The sequence below is a fragment of the Elaeis guineensis genome, chromosome 2 (genome assembly GCF_000442705.2).
Source record: "Elaeis guineensis isolate ETL-2024a chromosome 2, EG11, whole genome shotgun sequence".
NCBI classification, from domain to species: Eukaryota; Viridiplantae; Streptophyta; class Magnoliopsida; order Arecales; family Arecaceae; genus Elaeis; species Elaeis guineensis.
Genome location: NC_025994.2, coordinates 109,749,167 through 109,776,727, shown reverse-complemented (window position 1 = coordinate 109,776,727; position 27,561 = coordinate 109,749,167). Strand labels below are relative to the sequence as shown.

Below are 27,561 nucleotides of genomic sequence, written 5' to 3'. Positions count from 1 at the left end.
ACATTGTGATATCAATCAACTGCCAAAAAGGGGATCAAAACCAGCTTAGTATTTAAACCTGAGGATACTTATCATCCCCCCCCCCCCCCCACATGAAGGATGACATTGGCTTAAATGGTCCATATTGAAGATCTCACAATAGGTCTTCCAGATAGGATATCAGAGTTTCTAAGTAGTCTTTGATTGTGTTCAACCCAGCGCAACCTACAGTTGCGCTCTACCTTCAGCTGTGTGATTACTGATGAAAAGAATGATGAAGATTCCCGTACTTGATTGCTGTACAGAAACGTTGGTTAAGAAATGGGTGAATTAGATGGAAACACCAGCATTTCTTCTCTAATGTTAATCAAAGTTGCTGCATAGAAGCCTTTAAAGAAAATAATGACCCTTCATTTTTCTCCTTTTTCTTCCCGCTTTACAAAATTTCTCTAGTTCATTATCTTCCCCTTTACTTTTCTCAGCAAGCGATTAAAACCTCAAGTTCTTTACCAGCAAACATGCGGACCACGGAAACTCAACCTCACTGCATCCCAACAGCTTGAAGCATCACACAAACTGAAATCAAATCAGGTTCTTTGAATATGGCCTACTACTAAATTTTCTAAACTCCAACACACCACACAAATCTTGCACTATAATCACCATAACAAAGATCTTGATGAATAGAACAGTCCTCCTAAGCCTATTGCCTAGGATTTAATCTCCAATCCTTTCGCAGGACACCTGGACTCTAACAGCAGTTGAAGCACTTATCAGGTAGAAGCTGGCACTGCATACCCACAATAAAGCAAAGAAAAACAGCAGCACCCTAGCCCACAGTCCAACATCCATCTGCTTTGGAGCCTACCTACAAGTTAATCTACCAACTTCATGATTAGGGTACTGTCCAGAATCTAATGTTCTTAGATCATCGATCACAATTTCACACAGCTGTAACAACAACAATTCAGCTGAGAGTGACTTTGGGCAGTATAACACTTAAGACCAAGAACCAATGATACTTGATAAGATAAGCTCCCTTTTCTAGCTAACAAAATCTTGGACAACTTCCAACTGAGTTATCTGTGAGATTCCATCAGGGATATGTTGACAATCTGATTGTTCAAAGAAGCAACTTTAAGATTATAATTGCAAGAATCCTGCAATAATTCTTGAAGAAGAGCCATTATGAGTGCCAGAGACTATGTTTAGACACAGTTCATAGTAAGTAGTTTTCGTTGATATCACTAACCAATCATTCAAGAACAACTAACACCACAACATGCTTGGCTCTAACATTAAACAAGCCAATCCCTTGCGTTCCTGCATGGATGGAAGAATTATTAGCATCTGGTACAAAAAATGCAAAGTGTGCACTAAGAAATAGAGGTAGCCAACAACACCTGATAAGATTATGCATAAAAGCTAATAAAACCAGAAAAGAGTATGTGAACTGCATCAAAAAATGAAAGCAACAGCAGCTGTAAGTACAACAAACAACCAGTTAGGAAGCTTATTGCAGCAAGTGTTTCTTAATCCTTATTCTACTGTTGATTTTCTTTACAAAATACAGACAAGCAATATCTCAAAATAAGCTGAACTAACAGGAAAAGGCAGGGTTCAAAAGACAAACCTTGACAAAGCGAAGACACAAGGCTCAACTAATTAGAAGCATCAGATTCATTACATGTGCTCTCCTTCAATCCGAAAAGCAGAACCTTTCTTACAAATGGGAGGAAACTCAAATGACTTCGGTGACAGAAAAGAGGCAAAGAGAACACATGAAAATCTAAATAGCATGGTCGCTGCCTTATTGAAAGGGATTAGGTATTCCTTGTGTTCAAAACTGAAGATAAATTTCAAGCTGTAGAGTTTTATAGATTCGTCAAAGGACAAGTCCCAGTGCTTAAAAACAGACATCAAATGAAGCTCAGCTTTCAAGGAAAAATATCTATGATCAAGCCCAGACATTCTGAATAAAAGACTAATACAATGATTGGTATCCAAACAAAGAATCTCCCAATCACATACTCCAAAAAAAGATACTGGTGAAAGTATCAGTCAAACACTTTAACATTCATAATGATCATCAAACTAATCAACATTACCACCTGGAATTCCAACATGTATAAATGAATAATACAGTTATTAATTCAAGTTCCTTTTTATGTTCTAAGAAATGATGGTCAGTTCATCACAATGCATTCAACAATAAATAAGATTCATCAAAACACAAGAACCCCCTGACACAGGAAAGAGACTCAACTTGCAAGATGGGTGAGGGGGGAGGTAGGAGGGAAGCATTGTGAAATGCCACCAAAAGCATATGGCCTGATGCCCCATAAACATCTTCTCTGTATTCCCTCTATCCTTATCACCCAGGAACATATTACAAACCACCTAGATATTCATACATCCCTTTCTTCTAAACGTTTCTCCAAGAAATCGTTATTTTCATTTGGAGAGAAGCACATCGTACCAAGGCAGACATGATATGCTTGCAGGCTAGCCTGAATTTAGGTGTAATCCCACTCTCTCTCAAAGTCTAAAATCTATTCAAGTTTTTCTTTTAAAAATACAAATTATAGCATCTATGACCATTAGGAGATTTCACAAGTAGAATCAGGAGACAGAAGTATAAAATGTAAAAAGTAATCTCAAAGCTGTAATTTTTTCCATGTTCATTAACCACAAGCCCCAACACTAATGCTAAGAATCAAACAAACCCCAATGTTTAACAAAAACCAATGGCTAAGCCCAGAAATTCTGAACAACAAATAAATATAACGACCAATCTTCCCAACAGAATTCCCAATTGCATCAGTTCAAAGTAAAAAATAATGGCAAGAGGATCAATTAATCACTTTGCTATTCATAATTATCATCAAATCAATCATTATTAACACTATAAAAAATATCATTCCGAAGAACAAATTAATAAGGACCAGTCTTCCTAACAAAATTCCCAATTGCTTAAGCTCAAAACAAAAATAATGGCAGGAGGATCAACCTGTCACTTTGCAATTTTAGTCATCAACAAATTAATCATTACTACCACTAAAAACCAATATCACGATTCCAAAACTTACGGATTTCGTCAGACATTATAGTTTCATCATTAACATCGTAAGATTCCATAAATACGTACCACTAGAGATGTAATAGATTATCAAAAATATATCTGAAAAGATTTCTTTTCTAAAATTCCTTCAGTGCCACCAGTATCGATAGATTACAAAAATTAAGAAAAATAACCCACAAACATACAGATATACAAACTAGAAGCAATTCATCTAGATCACTAAAAACATTAAGCAAGATCCAATTTTTAAGATGATTACTTTTATTTCTTGCCCTTGCCCTTGCCGGAGGCGGATTTCTTCCTGGGTGGGATGACGATCTCGCCCTTGAGGACGGGGATTTCCATGATGGAGGAGAACTGGCCGTACTTCTTTCGGAACTTCTCGACCTGGTCGTCTTCGACGAGGACCGCAGAGCGATTCCCTAGGTAGAAGGGGTGGTTCCCGGACCACACATCCACCGTGTACTCCGGCTGGGTCCCGCCGGTGGTCATCACCAGCTCTCCGTTGCAATACACCCGCGCGTCCTCGTAGAACTCCGGGTGCACCCCCTTCTTCCGGCACGAAAATCTCCCCACCTGCGAAGCAAATTAAGAAAACAAGGGTGAAAAGACAGCCGACTTCGATCGAAAGCTAGGGTTTTCGAGGGGGGTACCTCGAGGCGCTGAGGGAGTTTGGCGCCAGTGGAGATGGAGGTGGGCCTCTTCATCGCGGGAATGAAGGGGGTTTTGAGGCTTAGCGCCATTTTCTTTTGCTGTCGGGCTCCTCTCCTCTGTTTCTAGCTCGTTCTTTCCTATCGCCCCCTCCAGGGGCTTATCGCCTTGCCTGCCTTTAAGGCATCGAGGAATTGTGAACCGTAATTGTTTTTGGAAGTTTACGAAAATGCCTTGTAGGATAATGCAGGGCGCGCGTGGGTTTTTTGCAGACCGGTTTTGTACTTGTACCGAACCCAGTTTGAGCAACAAGGATGAACATTCGAGTTCAGGCAGCGTACTTTTGTGAATCATAACTTCATGTGATGCAAATCGCTCGTAAGTTGGAACGGCACGGTTGTTGGAGAACCTATGCTCTACATCACGTGGCCGTAAACCACACAATCATCTCATCCCATTCCTACAAACTTTTTTTATTTTGTCCCCAAAATGAGATCGAAGAAAGATGACTCGGCGCAACTATCTCTCAGCGTGATCATAGGATCTCAATTTCTATTGAAAAATGATCAATTTGAGGAGTAATTTTAAAAAAAAAAACTCTTTCTCACCATATGACTGACTTATAATTAAATCGAACATATGAGTATATCATTTCAGTACCACTGCGAGTCATACGACTAAAAATCTCTTCTAGATCCCATGCTCGGACCGTCAGGATCAATTCCCTCATGGTCATACATATCCTGACATTTAATCGTCTCACCGTACGCTCATCTCAGATTTGTCGTCCCCTCATATTATTTCGAATCATATGGTGTTATGTATATGGGATAAAAAACGAAGATATCTTGCCACTTTTTTTTATCCGGTCATATTTAGCCCATCTAAATAGTGAATTAAAAAAAAAAAAAAAAAAAAGAAGATTAGGTCAAAATCTAGTCTTTTTCGTAAAAGGATGAAAAAAAATCAAAAGTGATAAGAGATGCAAGAAAAATGCAACAAGAACTTGAACTAAAAAAAATAATTAAAAAAAAAAGAGAATCACCCAACAATCTCCAAATTAGCGAGGCTTTGAAACCTAAAACTAGGATTAAACACTGAAGTTAGTTCTATCTTGTGAGAAGCTTTGTTGGTCTCGTCTTTCAAATAGTCTATCATCTCGTTGCTACTTCTATCTAAAAAAATTCTCTCTCTTTCTTCTTAGCTAGATAAAAAACTAAAAGAAGCAAACAAAAGTAAAAAACCAAAAAACACACCCACAAACCATGAAATGAGGAAGTGTATAGCCCTAAAGCTAGGAAAAAGATGCTTAAGCATGAGTTTTGTCATGTGAGAAGTTTTCTTGGTCCAATTCTTTTAAGTAGAACCGATTCAGCAAACAACCGTGATGCACATTTTTCCTTGTTGGTGGGAGAGAACAATAAGAAGAGCAGAGCTTTGGTAACTTGGAAATATCTCTCAAAAGGGTCACTCAACTGTTCTGCACCATCTACTTTGCCATACCATAAGGCCTAGCAATAAAAATGTAATATACTAACTCCGCAGTTTTTAAATTACATATCAGAGTACTAAAATATTTTTGTGTTTTGTTTCAAAAATGCCTAAACCACACCAATCTCATGAAACTGAAAATAGGGATGGCAATTGGATTGCATCAGATCATATACAAATCAGATATATGATAAATCAAAAATATATCAACTCGAATCTAACCTGTTTATTAAGTAGATCAAAAATCCACTCTTAAATATGATAATATTATTAAATAGATAATCTAATTTAATTTATAATATATTAAAATCAGTTAGATAGTTTAACCGTTAAGTATCAGCACCCCTAACTGAAAACCAAGTGAATAATAGAGTAAGAACGGTACTACTTTCGATTACAACATAAATTTGTTGAAATGAGCTGTAAAATCCCTCTGATTAGGAATGCAATCATCTAATTAGAGGAAAATATATTTGTATAATTCCTAAATTGAATCCCTCTGATTAGGAATGCAATCGTCTAATTAGAGAGAAATATATTTGTATAATTCTTAAATTGAATCCCTCTGATTAGGAATACAATCGTCTAATTAGAGGAAAATATATTTGTATAATTCCTAAATTGAGCCCATGAAAATTAATAAAAAGGGCCCATTTGGTCCTAGAGATGTATCCTTCTTCCTCTGAAATTTTCGTCTTCACCCTCTTTTCTATTCTTCTTATGTTTATACTTCTGTTTGTCAACATGGTATCAGAGCCTATTTAGGGAACAGAGTGCTCTGTTCCGCCTCTTCAACCGTCGATCGTCTACAACTCAAATCTCTCCTCTCAAACAGAGTGGGATCTGTTCCCCCTTCAAACCATCGCCGCTGCTCTCTCTGTGGATCCCTGCAAACCTTGAAAGCCATTCTCCGTTTTCGTTAAATCTCTCACTCTCTCTCTCTCGCATCCCTTCATCTTCATCACCGCCTCTGCTATGATCGTCGCCTCCGCTGCCGCGGCCATCGTCGCCGCCGCCGCTGCCTGAGCCTTCTCCACTATGATCGCCGCCTCCGCTGCCGCAGCCATCGTCGCCGCCGCCACTGCTGTCGCTGCTTCTGCCATCGCCACTGCAATCGCCACCACTGTCGCTGCTACCGCCGCTGCCATCGACGCCACCACCGTTTCCACTCAAGAACTACGGGGTTGAAAACGGTTCTCATCCCTTATTAGGTATTTTTTAAATTAAAAAAAAAAGGGAGAACCTCTACTGCTGTCATATGTGTCTCCAATCGTAGATGCTGTTTTTTCTGGAACAATAATGGAGCGTTCAGTTTTGGAGTTTCTGAATATTTTCAAGGCACCTTTCATGGAAGTAGAGATTCGATATTTTTTCGTCATCTGAGTTTATCTCAGATCGTTGGTGAGAAAACTTCAATTTTCTCCCTCAAGATTGTTCTTGTTTACTTGATCATTTAAGTTTTTTTCTTATGGGTGATAAAACTCCTTTAACCATGGAGGATTTAGAAAAGTTAATGGTTAGGATGATGGAATCTCGTATCTCGGGTAGTGAGTTTTCAAAGATCACCCTAGAAACTAACCCGGTCAAATTGGATGGGCCGGGTACCTACTTAAGTTGGACGCGACATGTTCGTCTAATTTTGGATTCTCACAATCTTGAGGGGTTTATAAGTGGTACTGCAAAAAGGCCAGAAGGAGATGGGATAGCTGTTAGACAGTAGAATTCTAATAACTCTCGGGTGGTAGCATGGCTCTTTGGCTCTATGGTACCAAGTGTTGCTCATACGGTTGAGGCACTAACGAATGCTTATGAGTTATGGCAGGCTGTAGCCACAACTTATTCTTATAAAGGCAATAATATGCATGCCCATAAGATCCAGCGAGAGCTTCGAGGACTTAATCAGGGTTCCCGATCTGTAACAGAGTATGTTGCAGAATTAAAAAGGTTGTGGAATGATTTTGATTTTTATAATCCCTTTACCCCTACTCATCCTGGTGATGTTGATGAGTTTCGCAAATGGATAGAGCGACAGCGACTTGTGGATTTTTTGGATGGACTAAACCCAGAGTTTGAGTATCGACGCTCTTCTATTCTTAGTACACAGAAGTGGCCAACTCTTGATGAAACTATTTCTTTGGTTCTTAGTGAAGAAACTCGATTAACCACTATGTCTTCTTCTATGAACACAGCTATACGATCTGCACTTGTGGTACAGCCTAATACTCTTGGAAGCTCTACTCCTAATTCTGCTCAAGAAACTCAGCCTCGACCTCGTGGGGTTAAAATTTGTGACCACTGTCATAAGTCGGGCCACATCAAAGCTTACTGCTATGAGCTACATGGTCGTCCAAATAGAGGCCGTGGTCGTGAAGGTGGTCGTTTTGGTAGAGGCCGATGTCAGTATAATCAGGCTTATTTTTCTTCTATGGGAGATTTATCAGTTGAAGAAATGCAACTTTTGGAAAAATTCAGATCTGGTGTAAATATTTCTGAAAGCAGCACTTCCACAGAAGATTCTTCAAATCAACCAGCCAGTTCTCAGGGTAATTTTGCCCAAATAGATATCAGTGATCAAATTCATGCTCTTAACTGTAGTAATTTTTCTCCATGGGTTGTTGATTCTGGAGCATCCAATCATATGACTGGATCTTTTAGAGATTTTGTGTCTTATATTCCCTGTTCCGGTCGTGATAAAGTTCGTCTTGCTGATGGCTCCTTTACCCCTATTTCTGGAAAAGGATCTATCAAATGCACTTCCGAATTACCCTTATCATCTGTTTTACATGTCCCAAGATTTTCTATAAATCTCCTATCCATTAGTGCTATTACAAATGATCTTGATTGTGCCGTAACTTTTTTCAAAACACATTGTGTCTTTCAGGAACCAAAGACAGGGAGGAAACTTGGGACTGGCATAATGCGTAATGGGCTCTACTATTTGGAGGGAGGAGTGTCTGAAGGCTACTCAGAAACCAGTTTGACTGTTTCATCTTCACAAAAGGAGGATCTGTTGCTCCAACACCGCAGGCTTGGTCATCTTTCATTTACTCTCTTAGCTCGTATATTTTCATCTATTTTTGAAACATATAAAGAGAAGCTTGGATGTGATGCCTGTGAACTAGCTAAACACACTAGAAGTACTTATCCAAACTCAGGCAGACGTAGTAAAGCAATGTTTGAAGTAGTTCATTCTGATGTATGGGGACCCTGTGGGACTACCGCTATTTCTGGTCATCGGTGGTTCATCACTTTTATTGATTGTTTTAGTCGTTGCACTTGGGTTTATCTATTGAAAAATAAGAATGAAGTATTTCAGTCATTTAGAGATTTTTATAAAATGATTGGTACTCAATATGGAGCAACTCTTAAGATTTTTCGCTCTGACAATGGGACAGAATATCTTAATAAAGAATTTGAGGAGTATATACATAATAATGAAATTATACATCAAACGACGTGTGTTGACACACCGGCTCAAAATGGAGTTGCTGAAAGAAAGAATAGACACCTTCTTGAAGTGACAAGATGTTTGATGTTTTCTATGAATGTTCCTAAATTCTTATGGGGAGAAGCAGTATTAACTGCAGCATATCTGATTAACCGAATGCCACTTCGAACTTTGGACTACAAGACTCCTCTTGAATGCCTGCAAGGAACTAATTCTTTTATAATTCCCCCCAAGGTATTTGGTTGTGTTTGTTTTGTTCGGGATCATCGACCTTCGGTTGGCAAGCTTGACGCTCGTACCCTCAAGTGCATTTTTGTAGGATATTCAGCTACTCAAAAAGGATACAAATGTTGGTGTCCGACTGAGCGAAAGATGTTTATCAGCATTGATGTAACATTTTGGAAGTCTGAACCATTCTATATATCTTCTGTGTCCTCTTCCTCTCCCATTATCTCTGAAACTGGTCGAGAGGGGGAGTCTTCTGGAGGGAGTCCTATTACTGTGGATGTTACTGTGGATGTTGGTACAAATGGTGTATCTGACACTCAAGGAGAAGCATCTGACACTCAAGGAGAAGCATCTGAAACTGCATCTGAGACTCTCCCACAGCTTGTTTTATCTGATTCATCTCCTCTCTCAGAGTCTATTACGCATTCTCCAGTCTCCAGGTCTTCCTCTCCTGTCCCAACGGTTTCATCTTCTACGACTAATGGTAATTCTCTTGTACCTCCCATCCAGTTTACATTAGATAATGATGATCTAAATGTTCCTATTGCTTTACGGAAGCCTACTCGTCATGCTGGTATTCCTACTCGACTTAAGGATGGAGTAGGGTACAAACATGACATCACTAACTTTGTATCCTATGAGTCTCTCTCTCCATCTTATCAGAGTTTTATAGCTTCTTTGTCCTCTGTCTCCATACCCGAGAACTGGAAGGTTGCTAAGGAAAATCCCAAGTGGAAAGCCGCCATGCTTGAAGAAATGCAAGCACTAGAAAAAAATAATACATGGAAACTTGTACCTTTGCCAGCTGGTAAACAAACTGTGGGATGCAAATGGATTTTTACAATTAAACAGACACCTGAGGGTACTGTTGAACGGTACAAAGCTCGCTTGGTAGCAAAAGGATATACACAAACTTATGGCATCGACTATGATGAAACTTTTGTACCTGTTGCAAAAATGAACTCTGTTAGAACCCTTATATCATGTGCTGCTAATTTCGGATGGGATCTATTCCAGCTCGATGTAAAGAACGCTTTTCTTCATGGAGAACTTCAGGAGGAAGTATATATGGATGTTCCTCCAGAATTTGCTACTGCTCAAACAGTGGGCAAAGTATGCCAGTTACGACGATCTCTTTATGGTTTAAAGCAGTCACCTCGTGCTTGGTTCGATCGCTTCCGACAAGCAATTATTCAGATGGGGTATAAACAAAGCAATGCAGATCACACACTCTTCTTTCGGCACAACAAGGGTAAGATTGCTATTTTGATTGTCTATGTTGATGATATTGTGGTCACAGGAGATGATTCTGAGGAAATAGCTCATTTGAAGGCTCAGCTAGCACAGGCATTTGAGGTGAAGGATCTTGGATATCTTCGATATTTTCTTGGGATAGAAGTTGCTTGTTCTTCAAAAGAAATTTTTCTCTCCCAAAGAAAATATATTCTAGATCTTCTTACAGAAGTTGGTATGTTGGGATGTCGACCTATTGCTACTCCTATTGAACAAAATCATCGACTAGTAGCTGATACCGGTGTTCCTATTGATCGAGAACGTTATCAACGATTGGTAGGACGTTTGATTTATCTATCTCATACACGGCCTGATATTGCATTCGCCGTTAGTGTGGTAAGTCAGTTTATGCATGATCCACGTTCAGTTCATATGGATGTTGTGACACGGATACTTCGTTACCTCAAAAGCTGTCCTGGTCGTGGTTTACTTTATTCTAATCATGGCAACCTACGGGTGGAGTGTTATACAGATGCTGATTGGGCTGGATCACTTGATGACCGTCGCTCTACCTCAGGTTACTGTACTTTTGTTGGAGGTAATCTAGTCACTTGGCGAAGCAAGAAACAGAATGTAGTTGCTCGATCTACTGCTGAAGCAGAGTATCGAGCTATGGCACATGGCGTGTGCGAAATTTTATGGTTGCGGATCTTGTTATTGGATCTAGGCCTTTATCAGTCATCGCCCCTTATGTTATATTGTGACAATAAGGCAGCAATCAATATTGCTAATAATCCAGTACAGCATGATCGAACGAAGCACATCGAGATCGATCGACATTTTATCAAGGAAAAGCTTGATGCCAGAATCATTTGTATGCCTTATGTGCGATCTGCTAGTCAACTAGCAGATATTTTGACCAAAGGTCTTAGTGTGCCTTCTTTTTCATTTATTCGTGACAAGATGGGTCTTTATGATATCTATAACCCATCTTGAGGGGGAGTGTTGAAATGAGCTGTAAAATCCCTTTGATTAGGAATGCAATCATCTAATTAGAGGAAAATATATTTGTATAATTTCTAAATTGAATCCCTCTGATTAGGAATGCAATCGTCTAATTAGAGGGAAATATATTTGTATAATTCTTAAATTGAATCCCTCTGATTAGGAATACAATCGTCTAATTAGAGAGAAATATATTTGTATCATTCCTAAATTGAGCCCATGAAAATTAATAAAAAGGGCCCATTTGGTCCTAGAGATGTATCCTTCTTCCTCTGAAATTTTCGTCTTCACCATCTTTTCTATTCTTCTTATGTTTATACTTCTGTTTGTCAACAAAATTTTATTGACTAAAATGTACGACTTGCCAGCCAAGATCTAATTGGCCCCATTTTGAAATCTAGGCACGGCAGGAGATCATATATTGCAATAGACTGAGTGTTCTCAATCTTCTTAAAGCAAGGGAACTTTTTCACTGGAGTTACGATCTTGCTACCATCAATGAATTATTTGAAATAAAATTGTCAGAACAAATGGTTAGATTGGTGACTATGAACAAAAGGAATATTACAAGATTTGAAGCCGTTCAATATTTGCCTAGTTATAGTAACATCCAAATATACGTCCTGCTTCCTGTAAAATTATTTGCCATGACAGCATAGTGTAACTCTTAACCCAGCATTAGTGCAACTGAGCAACTCCAACGATATTTACGGAGTTGATAAGAGTGGATCTATGTAATAGTGGAAGAAGAAATCTAGTGGTGAACAAAATACATCCAATGATCACCCGATTATACCTCCCTGACTTCCTGGGCTCTGACCATTTCGTCCGCAGAAACGGAACCAAACGTCAAACGCAAGAGGGCTGTGCTGCACTACCAAAGGGGGCATACTTTCAGAACTGGCTGGCCATCTAAGATAGAGTAATTCTTTGCATACTGCATCTGGTGTAGAAAAAATACATCACCCCATCTGCCACGTAGTCGTTACTTTCCAACGTCCTGCAATTCCATTTTTTCATTTGAAATTTTGAATAACGAAAATATCACTTTTCTTTTAAAAAAATTATGACATCCTATGGTCATATTATGATATTCTGCGGTTAAATTATGACTTTCTGCATACAGAATATCATAATTTAACCACAAGATGTCATAAAAAAGAGAGATATTTTATCATTTAAAAATTTTATAAATTTTAATTGATAAAAATATCCTTCATTCTTTATGATTTCTAAAAGAAAAATTATGACAGCCATAGGAAGTCATAATTTGATCACAGGATGTAATAATATGCCCACAAGATGTCATGATTTTTTCAAAAGAGGAGAAATATTTTCGTTATTCAAAATTATAAATAAAAAAATATAATTATAAATATTAAATATGCGTTAGAAAGTGGTGGCTATGTACTTTAATATGATTGAACGGTGTGCTCCATGTTAATTTTATTACACCATACGTGGTGCACAAAGACTTTCTTTCTAAGATAACGGTGTGCTCCATGTTTATTTGAGCCCAAATTCGTTTGGCTTTTCTTTTGTTTGATATGTATGGATCTTCGTGCGAAAAAAAAAACCCATCTTTTCATCTATTTTAGATTTAAAAAATATGAAAAAAAGTTAGATTATTAATATGGATGGGACGAAGAAATATAAAAAATTAAGTTATTAATAAAAATATCAAATTACTAATACGGATTGGATAAAAAATATAAAAACACTAAGCTATTAATGCATATGAGATAGAAAAAATATAAAACATATGCCATTAATTCGAATGGAATGAGATATGGTTAAATCTGCATTTATTTTGGAGCATCTTCTATAGAGTTTGTATTTATCATAGGAGAGGCTATTTTCTTTCTCTTCATAATAAATACAAACTATATAGAATAAATATAAATTTTGAAGGAAATGAATACAAATTCATCTAAAATAAGTCAAAAATAAATAGAAATACTAAAAAATAAATATAAATTCTATAGGATAAATAAAAATGCTTCAAAATAAACACAAACTTGATTACATTTCCATCTCATATGTATTAATGATCTTTTTGAAAAATAAAATTGATCATAAATAAATGAAAAAGTGATTGTTAACTTTTATTTTACCGCATGAAGATCTGCGTGGATTAGAGAGGAGGATCCGACGATAAGAAACTCGATCGGATTTGGCTCGATATCTGATCAATTTTATTTTAATCTACCTCGTTATTATAGTAAGACAATGGCTCTTATTTATATAAATAACTTTAGATATTTTACGTCATAAGATGTATTTGAATAATAGTTATTATTTAGCTATTATCTCATTGTGGCAAATACTATATAATACAAATTATAGTCATTATTTATCTACATTATTTTTTAATAACATAATATTTTTCTTCAAAATTTAAATTTTTAGTTTTTTAGAAACCAAAATAATAAATTTTTATTGAACATATAGTTATTTGGACAAAGATATTATTTTTATTATATTTTTGTTATAATATTTCACAACAATCATTATATTTATAATAAATAAATGAGTAAATTATCTTTATTCCTCTCGAGATTTGAGGTAAATAGATGATCCCACCCAACATTTTAGAAATATACACATAACTTCATAATCAAATATAAAAATTTAAAAATATTAAAATATTAAAATATAAAATATTTTAAGATTCAAATAGATTAAGTAGTGATGACGTTAGTAACATCATCTATTTATTTAATATAATATATATTAATAAAAAATTATGTGTCATGTTTATAGGTAAAGTAAAAGTTAAAATAATAGGAGGTATATTTTTAAAATGTTGGATTGGGATCTGTAATTATCTCAAAATCGGGGGGTGGGGGGTTTGGAATTTATTCTAAATAAATTTTAGGGATTTTGATAGCTGACCAACCCCGTTATACTGTAGACAGAATTCTGGACCGCAATCCTGGCGGTAACCTCACCTAATGCCCTGACGGCTCAGCTTTCCCGCACCATAAAACCCTGCTTCAAGAGAGACGAAACCAAGACGCGGCAATGGAGGAAGCTGTGAGAGCCTCGGGCGTCGCCATTGCCGTCGGTGTTGTTGTTCTCTCCTTCATCGCGTGGTTCGCGAGATGGCTCCAAGACCGACGGTTCGTGCGAGGAATCGAGCGCGATCCCGGCAGCGCCCGGCTCCCTCCAGGCTCCATGGGCTGGCCGCTAATTGGCGAAATGTTCGACTTCTTGCGCTGCTTCAAGTTCTCGGGGAGGCCGGATGATTTCATCGCCAGGAGGAAAGAAAGGTAGTATCATTTTCTCTTCTCTCCTCTTTGTGTAGTAGTTAAATCCGGATGAATTCAAGTATTTTGATTGTTGGAGCTAAAATCTGGGTGCGAAAAGCTGGTTTATTTGAAATGATGCGTAGAGAGATTGATAGAGTTAAATTTTTCTCATTTGTTTGTTGAAATGCTGGAATTGGTTGGGCTGGATTCTTAAGAAGATGCATGAAATCCTATTAGAAAGTTAAAGTGATATTATTCTGAGATGGGCTTTGGCCGCCTGTTGCGCCCGATTTCTTTTAGTCTAATAATTGGGTTATTATCACCGTAATAACCTGTCCGACCCTCATGGCTCAGATAAATGACTCGTGGTTCTTGGGTGATTGATCGGGTCCAAAAAAAAAAAGTGTTTCTTTACCTGTTATTTTAAAATGGCTGGTCCTCCTGCAGATGAAATAGCACTTTTAAATCTTCACAACCCTCTTTTCTTGCCTTTGATTTCTCACGTTGTTAGAATTGTTAATTTTTAGTTAATTTTTTAAAGGATATTTTGGATTTAAAGTTATGCTGTTTCTTATTTTGGTTATTTGATTTTGCTTGATTTTCAATAAGCTTACCCTAGCAATCGTTTGGTTGGCTTCCTGATCTCTTAGCCTCTGTTATTCTTCAATTTTAATTGCTCGAATACTATTGCTAGGATTAAATTTTCTTGCTTATGAGTGAGTGATTATGCAAAGTTAGACCAAGAGGCTGGCAATTCTCTATTAAGATATCAAATTGATAGTCTTCATTTAAGCATATGAAGGAAAGGATGGACGTTGGATCATGTGAGAGGAAGCATTGGCAGTTGTGATACCCCTTATGATAATTGCACTCCATTTTAAATGGTGCACTTCTTTTGTTTACCTACTAGAAGAAAAACTTACACTAATTAGAGTGGACTGTTTATTAAAGAGGAGTACATATGGAGCACCTTAGGGAAGGACAGTTGACAGCATTTGGCATCAACAAAATGCTTGGGGAAATTGGATGAATGCCCAGTGTTGTTTATGTTATAAGAGTAGAGATCTTCTAAGCGTTAGGTAATAAAGAAAGAGCATGCTCATATGTTGAATGTAGTGGAATTAAGGATGATAAGGTGGATCTTTGGTCCAACTAAAAATTCTATGTTTAGTAGTATCATCGAAAAATATGTTTTCATCAAAAAACTAAGGTGGAATTAAGCATCATCAAAAAAATAACATTAGTTTAAAAAGAAGAAGAAGAAGAAGAAGAAGAAGAAGAAGAAGAAGAAGAAGAAGAAGAAGAAGAAGAAGAAGAACCTCCCCCCTCATTCTTGGAGATATCAGGGAGTATCTTGAGTGCACCTCGAAAGTATCCAAAATGCATTTTTTTAAAAAAAATGAAAAATAGGTTTCTTAACATAAAAATTAGATGCGTATCCTAGTTGTATTTGATGAGTATTAGTATCTGATATGTTTCCAACACAGGCACAACATGTGATTTAAAGCACTTATGCTTCTTCTTTCAAATAAAGCACCTTAGAGTACAACCTCTGAAATCAATTCTTTCTCCTTTTTTATGGAAAATCATTTCCTACTATGCTGATCCTATTGGATAGCCATATCACTGTTGTTGGTTGATTAACTTTGTTGTTATTGAACACAATTCTTCTTTGCCCCCTCTCCAATACCTTTAGAATGTCAAGCTTCCAACGGCTCATATAAGACTTCACCCTTAGTCATACTCAACCTTTTATTTTCTTTGGTTGAATGGTAAAATATAGTCCAATTCTTTCAATAGCATGAGTAATCAATACACAAAACCACCAAATTGATTAGTGAACAGAACACTGTAGAGTAATGATTTTTCTGCATAATTGTTATGCGCTAGGTTTCCATGTTATGCTGGCTCTCTATTTTGAATAGCGATAATGAAAGATAGAATTCCTCTCACTTTCTTACTAATCCTTTTTATTTTTTCAGTTTTAGTCAGGAGAGAGAGGGGGGGGAGAGAGATTGATGAAACAGCAATGGACAACATATTCATATGGAAGTTTTTGAATCAATTTTTGACTTTTTAAGACATTATACATACTTCATACCTCTTTTCCTTTTTCTATAGTGCTTTTGTCAGTTTTTTCAGAAAAGAACAGTTGGTATCATAAAGACCTGAAAAGTTCCTATGATACTTGGTCTTCCTCCATCTTTTCTATATCATTCCTTTTCTCTTGCAGGTATGGAGAAACTGGCATTTATAGGTCCCACTTATTTGGGCATCCGGTGATAGTCACATGCTCTCCAGACTTGAACAAGCAAGTTCTTGGTAGCTTGACCGAGGAGGGGACTTTTAGTACAGGTTGGCCTTCAAGCCAGCTGCTAGGGAATTCAGTTGCAAATATTGATGGAACTCTCCACAAGAGGATAAGGAAGCATCTGATGAAAGCTTTCAATAGCCCAAGAGCACTTGATTCCCATCTAAGTACAGCACAACCTATCTTCAACTCAACTTTAGAAGATTGGGTGTCAAAGAAAAAAATAGTTGCATATGATGAAACCAAAATTGTGAGTATATGCTTCTTAAACAGTGTGATATATGCAATTATTTTTTTTTTTGGTTTTTTTGGTCTTTTTTTTTTTTTTTGTGTGTGGGTGTGGGGGGGGGGGGTGTGTGGGAATCCACATGTATATGAAAACTTAAGTGTCGGCAGCATGGGTCATGCCGGCAGATGGTTGGCACAACATGTATCATACCTTGCCAAAACCAAAAGATAAAAATTAAAAAAATTAAAGACATTTTTAATTAAAAAACATAGGTAAATGGTTTAATAAGTGCCATGCAGACCCAGTGTCAATGCTGGTGCTGGCTTGGGACTGTATGTGCTGGCCAGCACAGACCAAGACACATAAGCATGTTACATGGAGGCCTCACCTCCTACAAGTCAAATGCCTCTTAACATGTAAGTTATTGCTTCAAAAGATGAGTGGGCTTATAAAAGCTGAATCCAATTCTTAGTTCATTTTCTTGTAGCTTTAGAAGTACTAAGGAAATGCAATTGCCAAAAGCAGCTGATTTATCTTCTCTCATCAACTGACACATCAGACGTCCAGCTGAATATGGTTGCATGTACATGTAATGTGTTTGTTGTTGCTAGGCCATGTTGTAAGTTGTAACATATACTCCTTATGGAAAAAGGAACACTTGGAAATCAATGCATTTCAGAAAGTAAAACACTAAACAAAGCAAACTTTTAGTTTTCAAAATCACCTTAATCACATCTCAAAAACCTACCAGTATTTTTAAGTTTTCTTAAAGAGTGACAACTCAGTCTGTGGAAGTGACTTTCAATTTTCCGCATGAGTAAATTTTGGCAAAAGTAGCGATACCTATCACATGTTTTAATCAATTCAAAACTATAATTCAGATGACATTTCGCAACATCTGTGATGTCCTGGTTAGTTTAAAGTCACCAGCACTTCTGGATACAATGGAACCTCTGTACAGAGGACTCATGGCAGGACTTCGGTCAACGACAATCAACATTCCAGGAACAGCATTCCACCATGCTCTAAAGGTAACATCCTTACTTTCCATCAAAAAGAAAAATTGAAAAGGTAATTTCTTGCTTTTACATCAAAAAGAAAAAGGAAAATGATAACGTTCTTGAAGAGTTGTAGAAGATATTGTTGCCTCAATTAATAACATGCCACCCTGTCATTGGAACTTGGATTGGCCACTGCAGGTGGGACTGATTCAGAATATTGGTGGAGTGCATTCTGTGAAAAGAGAGCATAATTTATGCATGTCCCACCTAATGTGGACAATCAGTATACCAGTGATTGTAGTGTATTCAGTGGATTGAGTATACAGAGGCAACATGACATGTCTTCATTTTGCTATCTCAGCAATTTAACGGTTCATAATATTAGAATGGAAACCAGAAAGTGCCCATGCTGTTGTAGAACCGAAACTCTTTGCTTTCCTTTATTCTATTGCAATTTTCAGTGCAAGAAGAAACTGTCCAGCATCTTATCAGACGAATTGAAGAAGAGGAAAGAACAGGGAGTTCAGAAACATGATTTCATGCAAATCTTGATTGATTCTGTTGATGATAATGGGAATAAACTGAGTGAAGTAGAGATTGTGGACAATATTCTTTCACTTATTTTAGGAGGTCATGAATCCACCTCTAATGTGATGACGTGGGGGCTTTACTATCTGGCTAAGTATCCTGAAATACTTGAGAAGCTTAAGGTGAATATTGATTGTATTGATTTTTTGGTGGTTAGTTGTTGCTTTTATTTTTGCTGGTGCTGATAGAACCTGTCCATGAGCAGGAAGAAACTTTCTCAATCAGGACAGGAAAGGCCTTAGATGATCTTCTAACAACTGAAGATATCAAAAGTATGAAGTATGCCTCCAAGGTAAGCTGTCAGGATTTGAGAGAGATACAGCAACCAGCAGACTTGCTGCTTATCTGTGTGTGATCTCTTCTTCTGGGATTCAGGTGGCAGAAGAACTAATTCGCCTGACGAATCTTCCCCCCTTCATATTCAGAAGAGTTGTGAAAGATGCAGTTTTAAATGGTGAGTATGATGAAGGACCTGACGTTTCTTACTCTTAAATTGAAATCAATTGGTCTTCTTTATGTCTACTGATAGTTTGACAAATGATGGAACACCAAGGGGTTGTTTGGTTGCCTGCAATTGGGAAGTCAAAAATCCAATTCTGGCAAGTGGAATTGTAAGCAGCCTTTTGCAATTATTTGATTGCCTGCAATTTAATTGCGGCTTGCATTTGATATTGCATTCAAAATGAACAGAATACTAATTGCAACTTAAGTTGCTAATTCTATCCCACCAATCCCATTATCCTCTCACCCTCTCTTGATCACATAAGAATATATATATATAGACACACATAATGTTAATATTAAAATATATAATAGACGTATAACATAATAATAAATATGTTATACGATATTTTATCAAATATAATAAATGTAAACAACATTGTAATAGTATAATATGTATTAGGGAATAAGCTCACCATGTCAGCTGTAACATTACCATACCTCTTTCAGCATTGTACAGCCAGACAGCTGCAAATGCATTTGTGGTTCTCAGGTACCAGCAACCAAACCTATAATATTTTTTGCAACTGCAGATGAATTGCAGCAATTTCAATTCAAATGCTGTTGCACTCAGTTGGACTTGTAGGCACCAAATAACCCTTGAAAAATAGCACTTTTTGTGAGGAAATAATATGATACCACCTCACAGGACACCTGTTTGTTGCACCCATTATTGGCCCATTGAATTCCAATAGAGCTGTGATAATACAATTTTAGATGTGTTTTCCTTGCTATGTCGTGTGCATAGTTCGACAATGACACGGCATTTGCTAAAAGCCAAGAATTCTGAAATTTTACATAGAAAACTATGAGGCTTATTCATTCATTTAAGCAACCAACTATACCTTTTCCTTGAGCTGTTCTTTTTTCTATATTTATTGGTTCCTTGTGATCCAACAGGTTACAAGTTCCCTAAGAACTGGAAGGTGCTTGTGTGGATTCGTTCCATTCATATTGACCCTAAATACTATGACGATCCATTGGCGTTCAATCCAGACAGATGGAATGTAATTATCGATAAGTTTACTTCCTAACTTTTAATCCCAGTGTCAATTCTGTAATGAAATATTGTAAGAACAATTCTTGGCTCATCTCTATAGGCATAAAGAGAAGGAACAAGAGAGTTCTTTAATTCAGCATGCATTTTACTATGTCATTTGTGTTAAATCGTATGACTCATTAAAACTGAAGGGAAACTGAAACTAACAAGAGAGAGTGATGCAATGCATATCACTGTGCAGAATTTTATGCCCAAGCCAGGTGTTTATTCTGTTTTTGGTGGAGGTCCGAGATATTGTCCAGGCAGCAACTTTGCAAGGCTTCAAGTAATGATGTTTCTGCATCATGTGTGCCTCAAATATAGGTAAAAAGATGAATATGTAGTTTGCTTTGATGACTTATTTACACTTTGTTAGAATACTCTGGGAATGCGATGGCATGATGTCATTTGAGGACCTGGCTGATCAGTAAGTCTTGTTGGAGCAGGTGGGAACTTCTAAATCCAGAATCTGGTATAGCATTTGATCCACATCCAAGACCAAGAGATGGAGCCGAGTTGCTTTTCAGTCGAGCATCTTGAGAATAGATTGCCGATGCTTTTAAAATTTAGTCAGCTAACAATATGAAGCAGAACTTTTTCTCCGAGTGTTTCTGTGCTACCTGTACTTGTAGTACTAAAAGGGTGAATCTTTATAGCATATTATTGATAAATACATAAATCTGGATGCACTAAATGGGTGAATCTTTGTAATATATTTTTGGTAAATCCATGAATCTATATGTATGCAGTCCAATAAGAGATTCCTATGCTGAATAAATCCAAGGCAGTCTAATAGTTCTACAGAAACAAGGACTCGTCTTTTGGAGGTACAGGTATCGCATTGTTTTGCTTGAGGCCTTCATAAAAATGAAGGGCTGGAGTAAATGGGTTGGGCAGGATGATATCAACAAACTTTAATCAGTGGCTCTTCATTATGTCAACTGACATCTATTTCAGGTTTTATATCTGTGACCGATAATAAATAAATATTTTGTGATTTCCACATTTATTAGCCCATAACAATGTTTAGAACAAGTGTTGAATCTTCTACATGGACCCTTATTTGCAAATTGCAAGTAGCTCAAGTCTTGCCACAACCTCAGACAGCCCTGTGAGGCAGTTCGACCTGGTTTCTTGGTGTCCAACAATAGAATGTCTGGCGCTGTCACAGGTGATCCAGCAAAGGATATGCAAAAGAAATCTCCGTTAAAGCACTTGAAAAATGTACCAAATTATATTTATATTTATATGTTACAAGATAAATTATGGGCTTTTTCCTTGAAACTGTGCTGGTTTTTAGAAAATAACTGTGGCTTATGACAAAAGCAACTTACGACCAACGAAGCGGACCAGGAACATGTAACTCATTCAACCCCGGTCTCCTGTTGTCCAGCAATAGAAGTCCGACACGGTCACAGGTGATCCAGCTAAGGATACGTAAAACAAAGCATTTAAAAATTGTATGAAATTAAATTTAAATGTGTATGTTACAAGACAGATTATGGGCTCTTTCCTTGAAACAATGGTAGTTTAATATACTTGTGGGCTATGACAAAAACAATTTATGACCAACCAAATGTAAGGGGAACAGAAATAATGTATTCAACTTCCGATGAATTATAAATTATTTGCAGGCAGTTCATTATTCAATCAGCTAAAAAAAATAAGAGAATTTAAAGAAGATGTCGAATACATTTTTCATTAACTCAAAATAATAAATGAAGAGAACCATCCAAATCAATTAAAAAACATAAATAATAGTAGACATGTTAAGTAATCCGTTGAATATAGTCATTATATTCTTTGCTCAAATCACCATCAAATCAGTTGACTTGTCATAATGCTATGTTGCTCCACCACTTATGCTGCTTCCTCACATCATATCCTCCTGTCAGTCTGAAGCTTAGGTCTCCCACCGAACCAAAATTGTTTACGATAATTTAAGGCTAGCTTCCCGTTTTAAGTCTCCATGTATCCCCGTTACGAGCCATGTTGCCACAGGGAGATCCGGTGTTCCTCTGCAAGTTTCCAAATCGCTACCGTCCACTCCCCCCAGGAAAAAACTGATCGCATCCGTCCACACTCCATCCTCCTACTCCATTTCGGTCTCGAAGCCCATCTCCGGGACGGACCCCGCCCTCCTCGCCTCGTAGTACACCAACGCCAAGACCCCATAGATATTCTCCCTTCTCGCATGCGAACGATCGCCAGCGACGAACACCACCGCGCCCTCACCGCCACCGACGGCGACCCACGACCACCCGGCCCCCTTCCTCACCCCCTTCTCCCTCATCCGCCTCCGCTCCTCCGCTGCCTCTCCCCACCGCCCCTTCCTTGCGTACAGATTCGCCAGCGCCACGTGAGCCCCCGCCGCCCCCTCCGGCTCCAGCTCCATTACCCTTGCCGCCGCCCTCCTCCCCGCCTCCTCGTCCCCCCTCACCGCCCACCCCCTCATCACCGCCGTCCACACCACCCCATCCGCCGTCCCCACCGGCATCCCAGCTGCCAACCCCTCCGCCTCCGCCACCCTCCCCGCCCTGACCAACATATCCACCACGCACCCGTAGTGCTCCCGTCCCTTCTCCACCCCAAACTCCCCCATCTTCTCAAAATACCTCAATCCTCGATCCACCATTCCCCCGTGGCAGCACGCCGTGAGGACCCCAATGAATGCCACTCCATCCGGCCTCAGGCCGGCCACGGGCATTTCGTCGAACAACTCGACGGCATCCCGGCACCGGCCGTGCTCCGCGTACCCGTTGATCATCGCCGTCCACGACACCACCTCGTCGCGCCGCCGTCCGGCGAACACCCTCTCCGCCTCCTCAATGCTCCCACTTTTCGAGTACATTGTTATCAGCGCGCTCGTCACCATCGCATCCGCCTCCAAACCCCCGGCGATCGCATGCGCGTGGATTTGCCGCCCGGCGTCCACCATCGCCGCCCCGGCGCACGCGCTCAAGAGGCTCGAGAGCGTGAACTCGTTCGGCGCCGGTCCAGTAACCCGCATCTCGGAGAAAAGGAAGAAGGATTTCTCCACGTGGCTCTCTTCGGCATGTCCGCAGATGATGGCGGACCAAGATACGATGTCCTTGACTGGTGTCTCGCGAAATAAGATATCGGCGGAGTCGAGCCGGCCGGTCCGGGCGTAGAGGGTCACGAGCGCATTGGCTACGGATTTAGACCCGGCGAAACCCCGCCGGATCACGTGACCGTGTAGCTGCTCCCCCCACGTGAGTCTCACGAGCCCCGCGCAAGCGGATAGTACAGCGGCGTAGGTGTACTCGTTGGCGTTTGAGCCGTCTGATGGGTGCGCTCGCATTTTAATGAAGGCGTCGATGGCGTCCGTCTCGCGGCCCAAGTGGACGTGGGTGGAGATGATGGTGGTCCACGCGGCGACGTCTCGGGAGCGGAGCCGGTTGAGGACGATGAGCCCGCGGCGGAGGTGACCGCAGCGGAGATAGAGGGAGCCGAGGGTGTTGGCGACGAAGGGGGTAGCGTCGAGGCCGAGGCGGAGAGTACGGGCATGGATCTCGCGACCCCGGGGGAGGATGGCGGCGTCAGCGCAGGCCTTGAGGGCGATGGCGTAGGTGTGGGAGTCGCAGGCCACGCCAGCAGCCAGCATAGAGGCGAAGCGGAGAAGAGCGTCTCGGGGGCGGGCCGCGCGGACGAGGGTGGCGACGGCGCCGGTCCAGGAGACGGCGTTGGGGTGGGGCGTTTCGTCGAACACCTGGAGGGCGCGGGCGGGGTAGCCGGACTTGGAGTACATGTCGAGGAGGGCGGTGGCGACGAAGACGGAGGACGGGTGGACGCCGGTCTTGAGGACGCGGGCGTGGAGGCATTCTCCGTGGGGCCGGAGGGTGGAGTCGGATGCGCAGGCCTTGAAGGCAAGGCTGAGGACGAAGGGGTCGGGGTAGAGGGACGGGTCGGAGAGCGAGCGGGAGAAGAGACAGAGGGCCTCCAAGGAGTCGGCGGCGCGGACGTAGCCAGAGATGAGGGTGGTCCAGGAGATCTCGTCCCGGTGAGGCATTTCGTCGAACAGGCGACGAGCATCGCGAAGACGGTCGCATTTGACCAGGGTCTTCAAGCGAGCGTTGGCCTCGTAGGGCGAAGGTGGTGGACCAGACCGGATGGGTTCGGCTGAGAAGGAGCGGTCGGCCACGTGGACCGGAAGGATGAGGGAGTTCTTGCTTCTGGGAGCTGTGAACCGGAGGGTTCTGAACCGGGGTCGAATGGGCGAGACCATTGGTTTGATGCGGAGAGGTATGGGGATTGGCGCTCTTAGTATAGGGGGGAGAGTTCCGCAAGAACATTGGCTACTGGCCGTTTACTACGACAACCGTAGTCATGCTGGGGCTAGAAGTGGTGTGTTTCAGCAACCATGAATGCAAAATGGCCGAGCGTCCGCCGGAGGGGGAAAAAACATTCTCTTTATTGGGCAGGACCCACATCCATCTAGTTATCTTCCTGATTAGACCTTAGATCAAATGCTGGTCCATTGTCATCAAGTCATGTGCCACTTGGGTTCTATGGAAGTTGTCAATTAGATCCAGATGTGGTAACTTTTTGTTCAATAGCAACCCTATCCAATCTTATTGATTTTGGGCACGACGTCTGAATTCGTAATAATCTTTGAACCTGTGTGTGATGGTAAACCGTCATGAAGTGCAGGACGAGGCCTACAGTACCATACGCAATGCCTACATGTCAAGAGGAACCATTTGTTGTCCACCATCCCTATAAGTGGCATTTCTCTAGTTTCGCATCTGGGTTGATTCACAGTCGGTACTCATTGACAGGGCCGTACATAGATTTTTATCCATAATAATTAGTTGTAATTGTGGATACATATTACCTTGCTTACGGATGGGCCAGAACGAGCATAATACTGGAGTTTGGCATACATGACGCTGTGATGCACCCGCCTTTATTTTGGGTTCAGGGTGTGGCGGCGGGGAGAACTGGCCAGAGCCGGCTTAAGGGTAAGGTCATTAAAGCACTTGCTTTAGGTCTCTACTTATTTTAGGCCCCCAGGCTCCTCTGCCATCTATCTCCATCGCATTCAGCCATCCAGTCACGAGAAGATAAATGGTACCGAAGATGGAAGACGATGAGATGGGAATCGTAAGATGGGAGCTGGGAGACGCAAGACGGAAGCCGTCACCCTTAATATCTATTAGGGCCGTCTTCTCGCTGGAGACGGCGAGACGGGAGTCACGGTCTCACGGGATTTGAGAGTGGTTCTTGGTGAGGAGGCAGAGGGCGGCGGTGGCAGAGAAGAATGGGTGTCCGTCGGAGCTGCGGGTGATGAAGTCGGCAATTCGAGCGGTGAGGTTGTCGAAGAGCTTGCAGAGGGAGGTCTCAAGGTGGGCGAGAGTGATACTAATGAGGAGGCCATCGGAGGCACTGGCAACACTACCGTCAATGGAGAGGATGTGGACCCATCCGATGATAGTAGTCTAGCTTGAGGGGGTCTCCCGATCTCTGGCGGCAAACATTCCATGCTTGAGGGGAGTCTCCGGTGGCGGTGGAGTTTCAGGCTTCCGACGGTAGAGGAGTTCTGGACTTCTAATGGCTGAGCGGTGGCAAAGAAGATGGAAGGGTGCAACGATCAATTTTTAGCTTGAGACCACCCTATATGTTGAGCCGCCCCTGAAACTGGCTGTCACCATGGTTCACCAGGTGCAAGTGATCCGAGGCAAATCTCGGAGCATATGCATGGTGGAAAGCGTGCAATCGGAACCGGTGAAATACAAGGTGTCGCGTGGCGTGTTCTTCACCGTGGGATTTGCCTTGTCCATTTGCACCTGGTGCATGCAATATGAAGGCCATTATAACAATAGAGATGTACAAGGTTTTCATGAAGTTGATTCAACCGGAAAAAAGATAACGATGTCCATCTGCCGTTTTCATGAATTTCTATCTTTCTTTTGTTTAATAAGCTAGCTGGAACCTTCCCCTAGAATGTAACTACCATAAAGTTATCTAATCAAGTCACCTCGACCAATCAACACCTTTATATATATAATTATGAGCGAGATAGCTTCAAATTACATTTATAATTTGTCAATGTTTGTTTTGTGAACTAATTAAGAGTTGGGTTCAAGTTACACATTGTGTAACTTTACATAGAGTTGCATCTTTTTTTTAATTGAACAATAGAGGCCTCACGATGATTCAAATTTTTGGATGTGATATATTATTTTTAAACTATTTATATACAAAATGCTATATAATCTAAAAAATTCTAATCTATTTTCATAAATTTCCAACCTAAAAGTTTAGGCTATTAAGAGGAGGACTGACTCATGTGAATAAACCTATGTGACATTCTTTTATTAGTCAATATAAGTTTATGATAATTATCTCCCTCACCCATTCTCGTGACACCCTCGTTACAATTGGCTCCCACTTGGGAGAGAGAAGCTCACCCATGACCCAAGCTCTATTTGATCTTGATATTTTTTAGTCAGTGGTTTACATGACTGGTAAAGATTATGACATGAAATGGGTCTAATTTAATTTGATACCATTTGTCACGGGCTCATGATCCCAATACTTAGACTATTGGAAGAAGGACCAGCCTAAACTAATAAACCTATATGGCATCTTTTTTATTATTCAATGTAGGACCATAACACTATATATCAAATAATTAAAAAAATATATATTATTTTATATTATTTGAATGGTTCAATTTTTGATCATTTGATGTATAAGTTATGAGTTTCTAAATCATATGATTTTTGATATATAAAATAAGTTAGAAATAGTAAATCATATCTACCAATTCGGATCATCGATATGGTATCTTCGTGATCCAATCCAAAAAGATATAGGTTTATAAGAGTTATATGTGATGTTCCTTGAATCTGATTAATTATTAAAAACTATTTAATACAGAACTATAACTAGTTAATTGTGTGCAAGAAGAGCAGTTTATTGGAAACCAAAATTCTTTGTACACCGCACTCGGTGTAGAAAAATACACCGTCTAATCTGATTAGGTCATGGAGCCATCACTTTTCAATACGTATTTAATGCATGCAATATACGAATTTAATACCCGCAGTTCTACTTTTTCATTTAAAATTTTGAATGACGAAAATATCTCTCTTATTCTGAAAAAATTATGACATCCTATGCCATATTATGATATTTTAAGGTTAAATTATGACTTCTTACACAAGATGTTATAATTTTTCTTCCAGAAGTCATAAAATAGAAAGAATATTTTTGTCATTGAAAATTTATAAAATTTTTAAGTGACGAAAATGCCTCTCCCTTATTATGATATCCTATAAAAAAAATTAAGGCATCATGTGCAGGAATTAATAATTTCATCACAGGATGTCATAATATTGACACAGAATATCATACTTTTTTCAGATGTGGATGGGCATTTTTATTATTTAACATTTCAAACAAAAAAACGAAACTATAGACATTAAATGTGCATTGAAAAGTGATTGGACAAAAATGCCCCTCTTATAATATTCTAGAGTAAATTATGACTTCATATGT

General features: G+C 39.7%; 3 protein-coding genes across 6 annotated transcripts; 1 reads left to right on the top strand and 2 right to left on the bottom strand.

The window, feature by feature from the left end:
• Positions 1-1,098: 1,098 nt before the first annotated feature.
• Positions 1,099-3,936, bottom strand: LOC105048529 (large ribosomal subunit protein bL31c). 4 transcript variants are annotated; one of them, XR_012139081.1, is made up of 5 exons: positions 3,715-3,936; positions 3,321-3,637; positions 1,613-1,697; positions 1,383-1,460; positions 1,099-1,302 (listed from the first exon to the last, which is right to left on the bottom strand). XR_012139081.1 is itself a non-coding variant. In XM_019847710.3 (3 exons), exons 1-2 carry the CDS (start codon positions 3,802-3,804, stop codon positions 3,323-3,325), a joined length of 405 nt encoding a protein of 134 aa, XP_019703269.1. In that variant the 5' UTR covers positions 3,805-3,936; the 3' UTR covers positions 1,099-1,302; positions 3,321-3,322. The 4 variants fall into 4 exon arrangements, 1 of the variants encoding a protein (XP_019703269.1); XR_002163806.3 differs by having other exon boundaries at positions 1,383-1,432; XR_003801271.2 differs by lacking the exon at positions 1,613-1,697 and having other exon boundaries at positions 1,383-1,432.
• Positions 3,937-14,056: 10,120 nt separating this feature from the next.
• On the top strand, positions 14,057-20,731 carry LOC105048520 (7,8-epoxymelianol synthase CYP88A154). The gene is made up of 9 exons (XM_010927845.4): positions 14,057-14,389; positions 16,602-16,929; positions 17,790-17,939; positions 18,371-18,619; positions 18,703-18,789; positions 18,873-18,951; positions 19,899-20,005; positions 20,240-20,361; positions 20,484-20,731. Exons 1-9 carry the CDS (start codon positions 14,142-14,144, stop codon positions 20,575-20,577), a joined length of 1,464 nt encoding a protein of 487 aa, XP_010926147.1. The 5' UTR covers positions 14,057-14,141; the 3' UTR covers positions 20,578-20,731.
• Positions 20,732-21,616: 885 nt separating this feature from the next.
• On the bottom strand, positions 21,617-24,350 carry LOC105048514 (putative pentatricopeptide repeat-containing protein At3g47840). Its single transcript, XM_010927839.4, is given in 2 exon segments — positions 21,617-24,302; positions 24,304-24,350. Coding segments are annotated over 2 exon segments (2,220 nt in total). The 3' UTR covers positions 21,617-22,129.
• Between the last annotated feature and the right edge of the window lie 3,211 nt (positions 24,351-27,561).

Coding starts and splice junctions, on each gene's coding strand:
- LOC105048529 (XM_019847710.3), bottom strand. CDS start 3,804: ATGGCGCTAAGCCTCAAAACCCCCTTCATTCCCGCGATGAAGAGGCCC. Junction 3,638..3,714: donor AACTCCCTCAGCGCCTCGAG/GTACCCCCCTCG, acceptor TTTGCTTCGCAG/GTGGGGAGATTTTCGTGCCG.
- LOC105048520 (XM_010927845.4), top strand. CDS start 14,142: ATGGAGGAAGCTGTGAGAGCCTCGGGCGTCGCCATTGCCGTCGGTGTT. Junction 14,390..16,601: donor ATCGCCAGGAGGAAAGAAAG/GTAGTATCATTT, acceptor TTTCTCTTGCAG/GTATGGAGAAACTGGCATTT. Junction 18,620..18,702: donor AAATACTTGAGAAGCTTAAG/GTGAATATTGAT, acceptor GTCCATGAGCAG/GAAGAAACTTTCTCAATCAG.